Source organism: Megalops cyprinoides, chromosome 3 (genome assembly GCF_013368585.1).
Source record: "Megalops cyprinoides isolate fMegCyp1 chromosome 3, fMegCyp1.pri, whole genome shotgun sequence".
NCBI lineage: Eukaryota > Metazoa > Chordata > Actinopteri > Elopiformes > Megalopidae > Megalops > Megalops cyprinoides.
Window position 1 is genome coordinate 13,234,580 of NC_050585.1, and position 18,725 is coordinate 13,253,304.

General features: G+C 43.2%; 1 protein-coding gene across 1 annotated transcript; it reads left to right on the forward strand.

The window, feature by feature from the left end:
* The first annotated feature begins 4,308 nt into the window (after positions 1-4,308).
* On the forward strand, positions 4,309-16,252 carry rps6kb1a (ribosomal protein S6 kinase b, polypeptide 1a). Its single transcript, XM_036524282.1, has 15 exons — positions 4,309-4,489; positions 9,273-9,316; positions 9,702-9,822; positions 10,155-10,223; positions 11,572-11,719; positions 12,080-12,137; positions 12,755-12,855; positions 13,338-13,428; positions 13,596-13,686; positions 14,053-14,160; positions 14,445-14,507; positions 14,634-14,711; positions 14,823-14,930; positions 15,216-15,328; positions 15,875-16,252. The coding sequence occupies exons 1-15, from the start codon at positions 4,418-4,420 to the stop codon at positions 16,122-16,124; spliced, it is 1,515 nt and encodes a 504-aa protein (XP_036380175.1). The 5' UTR covers positions 4,309-4,417; the 3' UTR covers positions 16,125-16,252.
* Positions 16,253-18,725: the final 2,473 nt, after the last annotated feature.

Consider the following 18,725-nt stretch of genomic DNA (forward strand, 5'->3'; position numbering starts at 1 on the left):
TGTCCGCCCGGTTGTTTTTCCGGAGCCCTGTTTCTGACGCACGTACAGCTCTCACCGTGTTTCCACCTGCCAGCAGACCTTTGCAGCTGCTGCGATGGTCTGACTGATGACTTTGGGCACGGTTTCAACAAGAGCTGCCCTGCACAACGATCCGAAGAAGGAGGGAAAGAGCCAGGAAACAGCGAGTGACACACGTAACGTCATTTGCTTAGCACACACTCTTGTCCAGAGCCACTTATGATACATTTACACAGCTGGACATTTGCTGAAGCAAATTCAGTTAAATACTTCAGCAGTGCTGCCCTTAAGCAAGGGACACCGTACTTGTACCCTTTGGCGAGAAATACACAGCAAATATACAGCCTTTGGTTCACAATGCCAGTGCTTTACCCACTGCACCACACTACCACACTTGCTATAGGCATTGATTTATAAGTGCTGCTGGAAATGTTAAAATGAAGTGTCAGCAACACCAACCGTGCGGCTTACTCATCCAGAAGATCTTATCCAAAGGTTCAGTAAGGTAGTGTCACCCATATATACGATGGCACGGCTTGTTGTGAATACATTTGTGTATCTTGTGTAATTACAAGTGATTGCAATTTGCATTTTAGAAAGCTGCATTCAGTATTCCCCATAAACCCCCCACAAGGAGTATTACATTTCAAAATGTTAAATACAGCAGAGCATTTCAGAGGGGGGTGACATTAAATAACATTTAGACAACATTTTGGTCTCAAGTCTTCCTGGCTGTACCTGGGAACTGAACGGTTTACACGGTTCCAACTGTTCCCCTGCGGCACTTCCACTGTTGACACTCATCCCCTGTCCCCATAAAGAAATGATTCAGGCTATAATGAAGCAGTGGGAAAGACCTTTCAATAGAAGATGCTGACACAGATGAGTCTCACAGACTCCGAAAACATAAAGCAAAAAGTGAATGAAAATAGACAGATGCAATATCCTGCAGGTAGATCCCAAGTCTTATAAAATATATTTCAAGACATATATTTTGTCTGTGGTTACATATAGGTAGCTAGTTAGGGGATCTCAAGTTTGAAGGATATAAGATGAAAATATATTCTCAGCTACAGTAGAGAAGAAGATTCAGATACCTTTTTTGCTTTCCAACATACAGTATCACCTATCATTCTGATCATTTCGAAAAACTGTTAAGGTCTGCGTAGATTTATTTATTTATTTATTGTTTATTTGTCTGTTTGTGATTGGAGTTGTGGACAGTGTAGAACTATCTTCTAGATTCCAGTGTGAAAATAGTTATATCTGCAGTATCATTTGCATAATGTATTATTAAAACCAAGAGAAATCTAACTAGTTTCATTGTCTGCTCACATTTCTAATTGATGGTTGTCTCAAACCTGGATGTGACTAACTGGCTTGCTGTCCTCTGAAGGGATGCCACATTCTGCTTTGTGAATCCCCACTGAGCCAATTACATCTAATTTTCATACACTGCCTCCAGTTTAGACATCTGTTATACTTCAGAATGGAAAAAACTAGGCTCATATCGCAACTCTGACACAGAGTCATTTCAGATGTGCATGAATACTTGCCTGGCTGATGAGACTGTACGTCTGATTTCTGCTTATTTGACAGTTCCCTCTAACTACGGACAATGACCAGTGTTCTTTAGTGGGAATATCTACAGGCCATAGGCTATGGCCCATAGCTACAAGCAGGCTCAGTGCCTAGGTTTAGTTACATTTTAAAACAATAAATACATATCCAATCAAAGAACAATATTCTTTAGTCCTAATAAAATGAACCCCATCCTGTAAAATTAATTTGACAAGTCTTCATTGTATATTGCAACACTGAAGTGTGTTTCACTCACGAATACAAATATTCCAATATTAAAAGTAACTGCTGTTTGGCTACAGGTGATCAACTGCTTTATAATATTAGTCTGCATCCAAATAAGTCAAGTTACCAGTCATTATTGGGTCAAACAATATGCATGATCATGTCTGAACAAGTATGATTGGCTGTGATATTTGGGTGTGACTGGATTTCTGCCTGTGGCTTCCTTTTCAATCTCATGCTCAGAATATACCCTCTTATCTCAGACTGGAGATGTACTGTGGCACACTGGATCAACTCACGTTTAGGACTAGGGGGATTGTTTAAAAGGCCAGTTGTGAGAACTTCAAGCTCTTGTTTGGGGTGTGAAAAAGCATCGATAGAGGACATCTTCCTTTAATGACTTCATCCTCCTTGGTCCCATGGCCCCTTCTCCCATAGTTGCCTTCTTGCACGCTTGCAGGTAAGGCCCAACTTCATGGGTAATTTTATGAGTAAAATGTCAAGAGGGAGTGCTGGATTTGGCTGTGGTACCATGGACAGATAATGTTACAGTGGCTGCAGTATTTAATTCCTCAGAAACATGTTGCCCTGCCTTTGCTTTTCAAAGAGGGCAGTGTTAGCTGTGTGCGCAGCCAAGCTGCTGAACGTTGATGTAATGCTTCCTTTACTTTAAGCCCTCTCCCTCTCCCACACACCCACATTCTCCACCATGTGTGGCACAGCAGAATATTGATTCACGTGTGCATTTGAGCTGGATGGTGAAAACAGATGTATGATTAAAGTGAAAACAATCATTTGCAACTGCTTTAAAACAAACCGCGATATCAAAAGCTGTGGACACCAATAATAAATAAAGCAAAGCTGCTAATTGCCAGCCTCTGTTATTTGCACTGGACAGCTGAGTTATAATCTAAAAGTCTTGTCTAGAAAACATTCACAAATTTCTCTGTAAAATTTCTCAGGGTTAATCTAATAACACAGATTCACAGTAAAAACAAAATATCAAGTTGTGAAACACCAACCCGCTTTTTCTGCATTCCTGGTTGCCCTTCTCATCTTTCACAAAAGTTTCTGAACAACAAACCACAATGCAGGTATACTGACCTTTCGTCTACGAGACAGAGACGGGCGTCTCAGTGCAGGTCCACAGGTAGTTTTTCCAACTGAGGATTTTGTGGTGGCACAGATATTGGCTTGACAGTGTAAAAAATGGAAGTTGCCAATAAAGAAGGTAAGAAAACAAAAAGGCACATGAGCTGAATGTCAGAACATATGAGTAAGACCACCACGGAATTCTGTGCTAGCTGTGTTGTGACAGTGCTTTCCACTGTTATGAATGTATGTAATCATATTGTCTTCTCACTAGCTGCATTCAACACGGGGTCCATTGGTCAGAGTTTTATTATTCTGGATCACAAAAAATAATGGCATGAAAGGCCTCCCCTGGATCTCGTATTGGCAGCCCGTGTGAGCTGCTTGGAGCCAGTGGCGTGAGGAGTGACCCAAGGCCGACCTACTAACCCCTCTCCCCGTCGGAATGGAGCCAGGTTGTTCCACTGCTGTGGGCTTGTGGGTGTCATCAGACGACATGGCCTGTTTCAAAGCCTGTGCTAGGAACACACATATTTATTACATCTGAACCACCCAGGAGCCTTCAAGCTTTAAAGGCAAAGCAAAACAAGTCTATCATCTGCTCACTGATTTGGCTGTAAACATTCTAATTGCATGCCGGTATCTGCCCAGATCAAGACAGGTGTCTGGGTTTGATCTGCAATTCAAAGAGCTGCAAATCCAAAGCTTAGACTCTGCTGAAATACTAGACTCTTTCTTTCATCTATTTTCCTTGTTTATTTATGGGAGGTGATGGTGTGTAACTGTAAGCTAAAACATCCTGATTCCCCAGTACACAGCTTTGCATTAAATATGCCTACTTCTGCTGTGACGAACTTTGACCACATCAAGAGTCACTAGCTAAATGATCTGAAAAAAATAAAATCGGTCTGGCACAGGGTTTACCAAGATTTACCAAGGGCCAGAGCATGACATAAAAACGGGCAAATGCTGTAAAAGCAAATCTGACTTTTTGCTGGGGAAATAAAATAAAATAAAATACTCATCTGTATAAAATGTGACAGATTAAACATTCTGAAAACATAAACTGTAAAAAAAAATGTTTAAATTCAAATCAACCCCCTGCCCCACCCCGCTTTAACTTTAGATAAAAACAAAGACCTTGGACTCTGAAGCGTAAATCGTTGATGAAGAGACAACATGACCTGCTACGGGTCCGATCCCCACGATTCACGCTGCACCCAAAACCACGCTCGTTTCTGTGGTGAACTGCCTACTGGTGAGGACAAGTGCCCTTAGCTGTCCCGAAACACGTCGAATGACCGCGCATGCGCCAACGTAGCAAGCGGTTTTCTGGGCTGCTTTGTGTTTCTTTTTTTTCACCTCTGGAATTTTGTTTGGCTGGTAGTGCTGTGCGCATGCGTTATACTGTAGCCGGTTATGGCGGCGGCGTACGCGTTTCCATGAGGCGGTCAGCAAGAGCCATTCGCACGGACTGAGAGAGCGAAGAGAGACCGAGGCCATGGCCGGCGTGTTCGACATCGACTTGGACCAGCCAGAGGAAAATGTCTCTGACGATGAGCTTGAGGAGGGGGTAAGCGATTGGCCTGAAGTGGTCGCATTAGTCTATACGGTTCGGGGCCTAATGATGCGGGCTACACACAACACATTGTCATTGCAGCGAAAGGATAGGCCCGATTCTGACAGTGACATCGCTGGGACAATACATACAGAAATGTGCTGTACCGTAGCCAGAAAGCTAGCAAGTTGTCCTGTCGGCTGTTGCTAACATTAGCCCTACGCATAGCTCTAAAAGTAGTGCGCCTGCTGCTTAAAGCGCGGTTGCGGCTTTCCTCAAAAATAGCTAGCTAACAGTCGCAAGATGGCAAGCTGGCAAACTGCGCTTATTTTCATCTGTTTAGTAATGCAGCTGGCAAGTGGTAGCTAGATTGCCACTTTCCATGCTCAGTTTGAAGTCTCACTTGCTCGCTATATTGCTAATTACTGACAGGAGGTAGCAGAATCTTGGCTCTGGTCTGACGGTAGCTGGCTAATGTTAACTCATGACATTTGCCGTATCCAGTTTGCTAGCTGGCAAATATTTCTGAAGTGTAGCGATACTCGAGTAAGCAACCTGGCTAATGCATGGGAACCGGGTTCTGGACGACCACATCATCTCCTGCAACCCCGTTAAACCCCGTAATAACACTACCCAGCCAGCCAGCTATCCTAGTAATTTTGCAGCGCCGAGTGAGTCATGACAGCACCGAGTGATTTCATGACAGCGCTCTACACCACGTTAACATGTTAAACAGCTAGCGCGCAGTCGTTTGTTTTGTTGTCTTTTATAAGTCAGAAACCATCTATCTAACAATTTCATGATGCAAAGAAAAATCACATTGGCTCAATGTCAGATTGAGGTGATCATATTTGCTTGCAGGCTACCGTTCGCAGCTAGTTAGCTACGGAAAGTGCCAACGTTGGTGGTCCGCGGTGCCGTCTTGTTCATGTGGCAGCTAGTTAATTCAGCCTAATAAAACTTATCTTTTTACGAATACTGAACGTGCGGGTACTAGTGAGACTGATACTAACGGGTACTAGCTTCGTAATCTATGACAGAGTGAGTTATGTCGCTAAATTTCATGTTGCCGATGTGAAGCCAACTAGCCGGCTCTCAAAAGAGTCCTAAACCGATGATGTGCGCTTGCTCGAGATGCATGGCTAGATAGGCCTGATGTGTTAAACAAGTCTGCACTTTTAAGAATATTTTAGCCAAGATACCCTGCTAGAAATCTATTATTGTTGATTAGCTAGTACGTAAGGTTAGCTTCTGGGTTTGCCGTCCTGCGAATAGTGATGCTTTCTATCCCCAGGAGTGCTTTCTGTCCACAGATAAGCCGAACATATCAGCTACGTTTTCGTTAGTTAACAACTGATTCGTTTCCCATTATTAATTAGTTTTAATTAGGTATCTAGTTATACTTCCCTTTGTGGAATTTATGGGGGAAGCGCAACAAAAAAGTTGGTTGATTCTGTGTGAAATGTGGCTGACTTTTCTTCCAAGTTGGTACCTTTGTTGCGTGGAAATTGAAACACAACCAGTATTTCTAATTCGTCTCCTCTGTATAATATGGGCAACAATTTATCTCTATAAGTTTAAGAATTTTGAAAATTGTTTAATTTTAGCAAAATTAAATGTGTTCATTTATAAATATTAATAACCGCATTATAGAAATATCAAATATATTTATATTAATAAATGCTCAGCAAACTATAATGCAAACAATGCTGGGCACACAGCACAGTTATGACACAGGCGACACCACTAAATTCTGATTGCATGTTGTGTATGTTAAAAATTACAATGCCATTGCAGAAGTAGGTCTTTAAAAGAAGAGAGTACAGTGTGTAGTATTTACCACCAGCACCACAAGTTGACTTTAATCAATAGGATGGTTTCAGTCTTTGATGCAAAAATAAATAATTTGAATTGGAACTACATCGCTCCGATTGAATGCATTACTTTCTCAGACTGTAATTGTTACCGTCTCTCATGGGGGCTTGTTGGTGGTCATCTCTTATCTTTATTATTTATCCAGTCACAATGTGAAAAAATGTGATTTGTGTTGCCCTGCTTGAGATATGCCCAAATCAAGAAGACTCCACCCAGGGCCAAAACACATACACATACACAAACACACATACACAAACTCTGTGAAGCAGTAATTTACACATACCTGTTAAGTAAGGGTGAAAGGAACATGGTTAGTAAAAGGATTTTGGTTTTGTGCCCTCCTCCTGTTAACCCCCTGAAGGCACTCAAGGCACACAAAAATGACTTCTGTCAGTCGTGTTACAAAAGTTATTTACAATGACAATCAGACATTTTGGGCTGTGTCTGAACATGGCACAACATAGCATATATATGTGCCAGTTTCTAAGAAAATCTAAGGGGGTACGCCAGAGCTTGTTCCCTTTCTCACTGAGTGTCCCAGTTGGATAATAGACATATTCAGTTTTCAGTGTTCTTGCTGCTGCCCCTTGCATAGTTTTGTGGTTTCCCTTATGGCAGAGCAATTTTCTCAAAAGTAATATTATAAAGTCCATCAGGATTTATTATGCCGGGCATGTGAAAAGGTTTTGGAAGCATAGTTTTATTTGACCAGCCAGCTATCCAAATGGCTCTGGCTGTTGAGAACACTCTGTAGGTTAATATGAATTGATGGTAGTTCAGTCAGGTGATGCTTTTAAGCTCACAGTGGCTAGTTATCTGTGTATCCTCAAACTGATCAGAGTGGCTGCTATTTTAGGTATGGCACTAAGGCCAGTTCAGGTTAACTGGAATGCCATTCTTCCTCGGTTGTCACATACCTGAAGGATGTCTCAGTGAAATAATATTATTTAGCTGAAGGGATGACAATATTCCCAGCAATGCCAAGGGCATGTTTGTGTAAAGGTCTGTTGTTTTTAAAATAATGACTTTATGAGGAGTAGCGGTGTTGAAAAAGGCCACGGAAATTAAATCACCTTAGAACAGTGAAACCCTTTCTGTCTGAGTTTTTTTTTTCTGGAAACATGCCAGGTCATGTTCAAATATCGTTTTGTAAATTCAAGCCAGCTGTCTCTTCTGCTCTTTAAAAAAAAAAACAGGGGTTCTTCATGGAGAATCTTCTGTTGAAAAGTGACAGGCTGAAATACAAACACTTAAACATTTAAACACATTCACATAAATGTACTGTTTGAACATGCTTAAGGCATGTTTATGTAGTCATAAGTCCACAAAGGTTTAGTGCAGAGTGAAAGTAAACATAACATTGAAGCGTTAATTCGCACAGCACAGCTCGCACACAATGTACGATGAAAATAAGATACCCGGCCAGTTGTTTTCACAAGTGAATTCAATGATGAGACTCCAAGGTGGGTCTCTCAGAGAGCAGAAGGAGCCATTGTCTATCCTGACACCCGGACTGAACTAGAGTACTGAAAAGTCAATGTGAGGTGAAAGGGTTTCTAATGCTGTGCTTGCAGGAATTCCAGGGAAATAGTTTTTTCTTCCTTTCTCAGTAGTTCCCCAAACCGTTTTTTTTTTCCTTCAATGGACGAGAAATGAGGTATGTGATCTCTACACCCTCATGCAGGTAGTTGGTGGGGGAGCATCAGCACTGTGGCAGTTGCATTATATTCTAGAGGAGGTGACCATACTGGCATCCATCTGTAGAAACTGTTGATGTGCGGGCAATTCAAAAGTAGAGAAAGTGGATTTGATAGTTGCAGTTTGTTCCGAAAGCCCATTGCCTGCCCGGCTGCTGTCAGAGAGAGTTAATTATAGCACTTAGTGTAATAGAAAAAAGTTGACATTTTTCCATGCTGTGGGCTCATTTAGATTGTCTGGAATAGGACTGTGATTTATGAAACCAGCCACAGCCGCAAGAACCATTGCCTTTGTTATTTACTGTAACGCTAATAATTATACCTTCATTGTAGGGTCGATTCGGCCAACCCTTTAGAATGAAAGCTTGTGTTTCCATGCTGTGTGTGTTTGGTGACTTTAGTGTGGGAGCAAGATTGAGATCTATTATTAATAGGATCTCATTAATATAGAGAGTTTCACTGTGCAGTAGATGTGTTCGAGAATAATTTGCAAAAATGTTACACCTTACAGTGACTGATGATGCAGACTCCAGTGCTGTGATTTGCAGAGATCTATTACCCTGTCACTTTCAATTTCTTTGACCGTTGTAATGGTGGTATTTCATCTTCAGAGGGGGAACAAGCCATATTAGGCATCATGTTGTTAAATTTATCAAGCACTTAACCTGACAGAGCTTATTTTGTTGTCCTCAAGGGATTTATGAATTGTAGTGGGTTTTTCAACATTTTCAGATTATTCATAGCTTCATAGCTTCAACAGCAATCTGGACTGCTTTTTAACCCACATATTTGTCAGCATATTAAATCCTAATTTTCCTTTATCTGAAGTAATTTGAAATGGGCATGATGACTGGCCCTTCGTGCCCCAGCTCATAAGTATTTTGTTGTCCTAAATTTTTCATGTACATTTACAGCGGTGCTAAACGACACCAACACTGTTGAGTCTGTCAGACCTAAACCTTTAGAGTGAATGCTGTAATTTCCGTTCTGTGTGTGTGTGTGTGTGTGTGTGTGTGTGTGTGCTGATTTCAGTACACCGTGAGTATAGAGAATCTATGAGGAAGATCCATTATTAAAATGATTTCCTCAATCATGGCATTGTAAGAATGTAATCTATTATTAAAATGATTTCCTCAGTCATGGCGTTGTAAGAACGTAACAGGGTGTATCAGGGTGACTGTGATGAGGGGATGGTGACATTAACGCTGTTTGCTTCTGCATTGCAGGCTCAGATCAGCGAGTACATGGAGCAGTGCAGCGGTTTTGAATTGTGAGACTCTGCTTTTCTTTCTGTCTGGTTTTTGCACATTATCGATAATCAGATTCACCCACTGCATGCAAGCGAGGTTTGGAGATATTCATCTGTTTGAATCAAAGGCACTTAACGTTGATTGCAGCTAATATGTAGAGCTAGATTACAGCTAGTATAAAGACATTTTCATGTTTACTCCTGACTGCCAGAAAGAACAATCAGAAGTGCAAAATAAAGCTCTGATTGTGTTATGCTGAATTCAATTCAGACAGTACAAAAGAACAGCCAAGCACTGTCCACTTCAAGTTTACGTGCATGGCATGTTCATTTTTTAATTACCTCCAATGCATTTCCTTAGCTGCTATTGTTATCAAAGTTCACAAAATGTTTTTGCTTTCTGCAGTAACATGGACGACTGCGAGAAGTTCGAAATATCAGAGGACAGCGTCAACAAAGGAACAGAGCAGATTCGGCCGGAGTGCTTTGAGTTACTGCGGGTCTTAGGAAAAGGGGGCTATGGAAAGGTAAGGCACACCCCCCACTGTGACATCCAGAGAGTCTGTGCAGTCTGTGGGCTCTTTCAAAAGGGATATCCTTCTGATATCAAACTGAAAACAAGAGAAATAAATCTCCACAGGTATGTGTAGCAGCTGTGTGTTTAAACAGGTCTTAGAAAGGCAAGGGCCAGCCCTTAGTTGTAACATCCAGAGTGTCTCTGCATTTTGTGAGGTTTTTCAGAAGGATTTTTCTGAAATCGGACTGAACATTTTGGGGAGAAAGAAGTGGTAACATTAGAATTTTTCCTGGAACATGTCTTAAATATGGCTTTATTTATATATTTTCTTTCTCATTCAAGGTTTTCCAAGTTCGAAAAGTGTCTGGAGCCACTTCAGGAAAAATATTTGCCATGAAAGTCCTTAAGAAGGTACAGTACCAGGCATTTAATACAGCAACAATTTGTTTCTGTGATTTCAGCTTATCTTCTAAGAGTAGAACACTGAGAATAAGAAGGACAGGAGTGTGTAAGAAGTAGGATCCTCAGTGGCATTTTAAAACCATGAAAGTCGTTCTCATAGCACTTGCAGGGGGTAGAGTTTGACTGATATATGTGATACAGTGATACGCACCGAGCTGGTGCATGAGAAGCCCTAGCCAACCACGTTTGCGCGTGTCCCAGCTGAACAAACCTTCCTGGAAGGCTCTGCAGAGGGCTGCAGCGTGCTCTTTCCTTTCGTTTCACGCTGTCCCCTGTGTTTAATCTGACAGCTGCAGCACCGTGTAGTTTTGGCCGCCAGGCCCGCTTTTCCAAGAAGTCTTGTTTCTGGTAATACCTCTGTTTATAGCACATGGCCTGCATTTACTGTAGCTACTGTAGCGGTGCCCTGAGCTAATTTTACAGGGATGTGCGATAATAGTGGCGTGCGACCGGCCATAGATAGCACTGCCAAGTGAAACAGGGGGGTTGTTCCAGAACCGTTGGGCTAAGGGAGCGCCGGGTTTATACCGCGCCGTGCAGCAGACTGACTCCGGCAGTATTTAGAGTGCTTGATTTAAGTGGCTTTGTCAGACCCAGCACAGCTTCCTCTTGGCCTCTGTGGTGTAGACTCACGCTAACCTGTCCTTGCCAGCATGTGAGTCAGTTTGCTGGTTTGCTTGCCCTGAGCTAAAGCGGTAACAGACTGGCTTAATTGAATGAGAACAGAACAAGTGCTGTTCTTCGAGTGGTTACAGTCAGCCACGGTTCCTTGACAAAATGAAATGCGCACCCATTGGTAAACATGACCCACCAGTAAAATACCTTAGGAAGTGTTGAAAAGCAATAGCAACGTAGTTCAAAATGCTGCAACTCCTCATGAGCTGAGGAAACTGGAAAACCAAGCTCTGTAAATGTAGAGGCAACAAAAACCAGACGAGGATGGAGTTTTTCCTTGTACGTTGACAGACCAATTAGCATTTTAGCCCAAAAGTTGCTCTTTTGAAATGCCGTCTACTGTTCATGTCCTTGATGTAGCAATTGAGTGAAAGCAGTGTGTTTCCATGCTGAAGTGCAGCAGAGTGTTGTAATACTAAAGGAGCGTGGCTTGTAGCCCAAAGGTTCGATTCCCAGGTGGTACTCTTGGGCAAGGTGAATCGCCTTAGTAACAGTTCAGCTGTTTAAAGGGATAGCATGTAAAAATTGAGAGCTGTAAGCGGCTCTGGGCAAGAACGTCTGCTAGACCGGTGTGGTGTGGTGGATGTTAAGGGTAAAGTGTGCGACCTCTGTGGCAACGCAGGCCATGATCGTGCGGAACGCAAAGGACACGGCCCACACCAAGGCCGAGCGCAACATCCTGGAGGAGGTGAAGCACCCTTTCATCGTCGATCTCATCTACGCCTTCCAGACCGGGGGCAAGCTTTACCTCATCCTGGAGTACCTCAGTGGTGAGTGAGTCCTCAGCGGCACTGGCGGTGGTTCCTGACCCATGGCCCACATGGCACTTAGTTTCAAGCCCATTTGATGTGCCACCAAGGGAAAACGAACGTCTGTCTGTCTGAATAAAGGCCCTCGGATTGGCCAGTGAAAACACTATATTGGCAGTGCTTGGGGTCCAAAGTTTTAGAGTACAGTATGTAATTTACAGAGATCCATAAAAAAAAAAATCACATGACTTGCAATGTTTTGTTTTGTGTTTTCCATACGGGTCTCTCGACTGCATGGGAATGTAGTGCCTGTGGCATGGCAGGAGGCTTCTGTTTTTATGGCATTCAGAGCAAAGTGTAACGGCTGGTTGTAACTCGCAGGTGGAGAGCTTTTTATGCAACTGGAGAGAGAAGGAATTTTCATGGAAGACACAGCCTGGTAAGTCGTTTTAAAGGAGGCCCTCTAGATCGGTGGTCTTCACAGACGGTCCAATACCAGACCCAAGACCCAAACCCAAACAAACTTCTCAGCTTGGTTCCTCAAGTGACGGTTTGTGAAATCTTGCACGTGCAACTACAGCTTGTATAAATCACCAGCTCAGTATTTCTCATTCAAGACTTCAGTGGTTTGGTTCAGATTCAGTTTTTTAAATGGAAGGCTTCAGTAATGCCTGCTCAGTTCCGGTGTGGGTTGGATGGAAATATTTGGACCCGTGAAGACCTCTCTGCTTCAGATGTCATAGTGGAACTGGTTTAGGAAAAAATGTAGATTAAACAGTTCCTGTGACTCCTATCTGTCACAACTCATGTTATGTAAACAGAACCAATGCGGGAAGTCATTCCATTGTGCATTATCAGAAATAAAGCAATCCAGAAATAACATTTTTACTTTATCATTCAAAATTTAATCCCAACATTTTGTAAGGTGGACTTTTCCCCCCCCAAAGTTTTTTTTTTTTTTTTTCCCATGTATTGTGCTTTGCCAGTTCCGGTGACACGTGGTGTACTCCCGTGACATTGACGAACAGTCTCTGAAGGTCACATTTCCCCTTGCAGCTTTTATCTAGCCGAGATCTCCATGGCCCTGGGACATCTGCATCAGAAGGGCATCATCTACAGAGACCTGAAGCCAGAAAACATCATGCTGAATAACCACGGTAAATAACCGGGCAGACCGACCTCTGCTTGAGGGAAAAAAAAGTCTCGGACCAAGAGCAGGCCGCAGTGGGAAGATGCTGCTTTGAATCCGCCTCAAATCAAATTTTCAGCCACAGATGTATTTAATCACCGGAAAACATATTTCTCCACCGCTCCTCTGGCCGCAGTGTATAAAGCACTTGACTGTAATGCTTCATGCCTAGACCGACACACTTTGGAGGGTAATGAGTTTAAGATACGGCTGCAGGCATCTGTCATGGTGGTTGTGGCCTCTTTAAAGTGGGCTCGTTTGCAGTTCGGCCAAGCATATTCAATGAATGTGAATAATTGCTAAGGTTTTGATTATTTATTTTGGCCCGTGCATATTCCCTCAGTACTACCAGACCATATAATGGAACAAAAGCGATTTCATTTTTTTTATTTTAAAGTGCACAGTCAAAAAACATTTTTCCTCAGTGTTATTTTTTTATTTTTATTGCAGGTCATGTAAAGCTGACAGACTTCGGCCTGTGCAAAGAATCGATCCACGATGGCACAGTCACCCATACTTTCTGTGGCACAATAGAGTACATGTAAGTTAACTTTAAGAGCTACCTTCTCTGTCATTCGATGAAATGATCTTTATTACGGCCTATCCATTAGTGCAGGGGGAAAAACAGAACTGGACATGAGTGAAAAGTATATCCTTTTTGTATGTTTGGGATTTAAGCGCTACAGCCTCGTTTCTGTTCTGTCACAGGGCTCCAGAGATCCTAATGAGAAGTGGACACAACCGGGCTGTTGACTGGTGGAGTCTGGGAGCGTTAATGTATGACATGCTTACAGGCGCAGTAAGTGCACCGTTCCCCAGCTTTTCACATCCCATGGATAGCCACTTGTCTATAGATAGCCTGTAGCTCTGTGTGTGCTCTGACATTCAAGCACACTCACTCATTCTACATCAGGAAGAGCTCTGTCATTTTAAAGAGGCAGTTTGGATGAGGTGTCACCACTTGATTATCACCTTGTAAGCGACTGACTCTAACCGTGGTTTTAAAGCGACTGAGATCAGTGGGATATGTTCCCGCTGCATTCATGCTCGACAGGTCAAAAAACAGCTTATATGTAAACACGATTTAACCTGACGATGTTAACTGTAACTTAAAAATGTTGTAGAGTAAAAAGAGTAACCAAACAATTATTGGTGTATTTTCCAGCCACCTTTCACTGGTGAGAACAGGAAGAAGACCATTGACAAAATATTAAAGTGCAAATTGAACCTCCCACCCTACCTCACACAAGAAGCCAGGGACCTTCTAAAAAAGGTATGCACTTCTGGTGAAGTTGATGCAGTTAAGATAAAATCCAGTAGAACACGAACACCTTTTCAACTCTCATACTTTTGTTGAGTTTTTGTAGTTTCCCATCAAGGCCACCATCAACTGTAAATGTGCCATATTTTCTAGCACACCATGCATTTTTCATACCAGCAGATGGTACAGGCGCGTACATTGTCACGCCGTTGTTCTAACGGATTTGCTGATATAATGTGCACTGTAGCCTGTCTTACCAGCAGGCCTGCTGAGTAGTGATCCCTGTCTCTCTGCAGCTGCTTAAAAGAAACGCCTCATTGCGACTTGGGGCGGGACCAGGAGATGCCACAGAAGTGCAGGTAACCGCCTGATTGGCTATGTCCGTGAAGGGTGGCGTTGTGGACGACTGACTCAGACGTACCATTGAATTATGATGGATTTGTTTCTTTGGGGCAGAGGAGTCATTGCGTTTCTCTCACTCCCAGACCCACCCCTTCTTCAGACACATTAACTGGGACGATCTCCTTGCACGGAAAGTGGAGCCTCCTTTCAAACCTTTCCTCGTAAGTGCCCCCGCAGTGACCTTTCGTAGTGATACAGCCGCGCTGGTGGGCGTGGGGGAGCGCGAGGGTGAGGGTGAGGTGACCTGATCGGCTGCCTTCCTGTCTCCATAGCAATCCGCCGACGACGTGAGCCAGTTCGACTCCAAGTTTACAAGCCAGACCCCCGTGGACAGCCCCGACGACTCCACGCTTAGTGAAAGTGCCAATCAAGTCTTCCTGGTAAGGCCCTCCACACGTGCCTTTTGTCTGGTTTTCATGGATGTGTGCCCACCTTGGCATGCTGGTAAATTTTTTTTTTTTTAGATCGAAACTGACCTTTTTACGGGAAACTGTTTTAATGCGTTGCATCTGTGCTTTGCTTGGAAACTGTCGTTTGCCCTGCCACATTTCACAATGTGTTTCAGCCAAAGGCCATTGCTTGGCTGCTCTTGTGTACAGCTGTTTGTTGTGGGATCTCTGTCTGTGTCCATGGCTTGTTTTCAATCTCTGTGATTGTGCTTGCAGGGGTTTACGTACGTAGCTCCATCCGTGTTGGAAAACGTCAAGGAGAAATTCTCATTTGAGCCAAAAATACGATCACCAAGACGATTTCTGGGAAGCCCAAGAACACCAGTCAGGTATTGGCTTGAGATGTTCCATGTGTTGCTTCAGTTGCTGTAAATGGGTACAAGCCTTACTTTTTAGTATGTCAACTTATGCTAAAGTGAATATTTAGCACTGATGTATGCTGTATTAGAGGACTTGCTGATGCTGCCAAGACTTACATATCTCATATGAATCTCATAATGGTCTGTGGTACTGTGTGTTATTAAAGGACATGGAAGTCCGTTTCCTGACCCAGGAATCAACATGTCTCTTACAGTTAGTCATTTGATTACAGCTCAAAATTAATTGAAAAAGATGCCTTTGCAAGGCTTATTTATTAATGGATATCACTCTCCAACCACACATTTCCTCCAGGTGCTGTCCCTACTCATAGAATGATGTCCTGCTGTAGGATGTTTTTTGAACAGTTATTTCATCCACGATTGTCTGAAACAGCAGCTTGTGCAACAGAATGAAGGCAGATCACTGGCAGCTGCTGTTTGTGACCTTCCTCTCCTGCATGGTGAGTGAGAGGCCGGGTCCTTGGTGTTAACAGCCAGTCTCCCCTTGCCTCTCAGCCCGGTGAAGTTCGCAGGCGGGGACTGCTGGCCCCGCGGCCCCACGCTGCCCGGAGCCCCGCCTCTCCAGTCCCCCACAGAGCTGGCCATGGAGGTGTCCACCGTGGAGCAGATGGACGTCACCACCAGTGCCGAGGCGTCCGCCCCCCTTCCCATCAGGCAGCCCGCGGGCACCAACACGGGGCCCTTCAAGAAGCAGGCCTACCCCATGATTTCCAAAAGGCCTGAACATCTACGTATGAATCTATGACGATCAGCTTGACCCTAGGGTTTGTTTTTTGTTTTTTTGTTTTTTTTTTTGGTCCTTTTTTTTCTTTTTAGGACACTAGAGAAATTAAAACTGACCGCCAGCGCCACTATCTCCTCCCGCCAGCTCCCCCCCCCCCCATCTTGTCTCGCTCCATCTCAAGAGCTTGTGTGCTGCAGTGAGTCCAGCCAATGCAGTCGCTCGCCTCTCCACAAGCGCTGACGCATTCAGCTGTCTGTAGGGCGCGGTTTGATGAGTCATAACTGGGCCTGACCCTGGAGGATTAAGATCACATTACACCATCGTAGTGCATCAGGATAATTAAACAAGTGGAAAAAAAATTAACCTGATATAGAGAAGAAGAAGAAAAAAAAAAACATTTGCCCTGTTGTTGAAGACTGGCTAAACATGGTGCTCTGAGCGTGTTGAACAAATGCTGTCAAGGAACTGCTTCCATGAATGCTTTAACTTTTTCCAGTATTACTCTGGGTGCAGCGTTGCTTTCCTGTTCAGAATGATGTGACGTTAGTCATTGTTAATCGAGAGACTGTAAGAGAAAAGGTGAAAGGTGCGGATCCCTTTTTTATTGAGCAGGGATTCACCCAGTAAGTCTTATATACCTGAATGTGTCGCAGAAGGGTGCAGCCGAAACACTATTAAAATAAGGATCCCATATATGATAGCAACAATAAAAACTGAAGTATTTACTTTTTAGACCTCCCACCCTCTTAATAACCTGGCTATTTTTCGTGCAGTTTTTGAGTGTGTAAGTTCGCCAGAACTCAGGACTGACTTTGTGTTTCTTGAAGGTCTGGCCATGAGAAAGTGAGCACACTCTCACAGATGAAAAGCCACTGATGAAACAACGCAGCGAGGTCCAAGGCATGGTACCATGTCTGATACCCAGTGATGACGAAATCTGTCATCAGCTCAAACGCATATATATATATTTTCCTTAAGCATTGATGTACTTCAAGCACTGAATGTAATCTGGTTCTGAATGCCTTTGGTTATCTCTGACACACACACACACATTCACACATGCTCACAGTATTGTAACACGCAGTTTCACGATGAATATCGGTTGGCGTAGGGTCTCAGCAGTGGGTTTACACAAAGGGCATGTCATAAGGGGCCTGGAGCGATCTTGTAAATAAATCTGGATGGTGCAAAATGGCTAAAGTCAAACAACAGGAGGATTATGTAAATCCAAGCTTTTCTTTACAAGCCCCAATCTAAGAGGAAATGTGAGATTCCTGCTCGTGAGAACCTGAACACTGCCTTATGAAACTGTCCAAACAGAACAATTCTTTACACAGCAACTTGTTTGCAACATGCCTGCTGGACTGCTGCTTTCGTATGCCAGGTGAATCATCAAATGACCTCCATGTTCAGTTAGATATGTCTTAATGCTTTTGGTGCCATTGATGCTATTCAAACGGTTACCTATTCTGAGCCACAGGAATAAAGCCATAACCTCCCTCAATCCCCCCCCCCCCCCCCCCCCTAAAAAGAAAATTGGGAAACAAAATATTTCAATTAAAAACTTTCTGATTGTCTGCTAAAACAGTCCAGTGCAGCTTACAGAAAAAGTTCTCTCTGCTCATTATAGTGAATTGTGACAGTGCAGGGAATAGTGGTTCAAAAGAGGTTGTGCAAGAGTTGACAAAATGTTTCATTGGCCCCGTAATCGTGTGCCCAGGGTGCTGTTGACCAATTTCAGAAATTGACACACCATTGAGTACAAACCTGCAACAGCCTGTCTGCCTTGGCGTGCAAATTAAGGCCAGAAGGCAACTCGAGCCTGTTGTCTGAAATGGTGAACAACCATGTTATTCCTGACTTTTGACAATTTTGGTTTCGGGCTTCAACTCTTTCTTTAAATGTAGGGTCCAGCAAAAGAGGTAATCATATTGCAGTTTTTACAGCGGAAGAAATAATCCGTTCGCTGTCAAAATTGTGTTCCGTAAAAACCTTTTACAATTGCGCATTAAGTCACTAGTGAAAATATTAGCAATCTCTTAAGTCAGGCCAATTATGGCATCATCATGTGGCTCTTGCTAAGTTTTGTGGAAGCTTCTGACGCTGTTAAATAGAATTACAGACCAGGAGAGAATGTGTTGGATCTTCATGATTAAGTCAGAATTTAAGAGGGCTGGAAATGAGCAACCAGCTTAATGGAACAAGTCACGACTTATTGTTAGAACATGGGGATATGCTGCTGGCCCTAGGTAGACTTTTACTCTGGTGGTGATTGTTTGGGTCTTTGAACACTACTAATTTTTGAGAAACACTTCACAGTCTTCATTGAGGCTACAAATGGTGTTCATTGCTTGCTGACTTTGACGGATTCGATGCTGTCAATGTGCAGTGTGGACTACAGAAGACCTTTCCATTTCTCCGAATTCCATTTCCACTGGCGAGGGCTCCAGTTCGACTATCTGACAAGAAGACAGAATATACCTTGACTGCCCCAGCTGGATAAGTTTATTTGGGTTTGGCTTAATTGTTAACTGTTTGTTTGGACCCGCCCCATTGCTGATTCGCTAACTCGTTGACACGTAACCTTAAAAACTCAAAGACAATTTTCTGCAGTCTTGACAG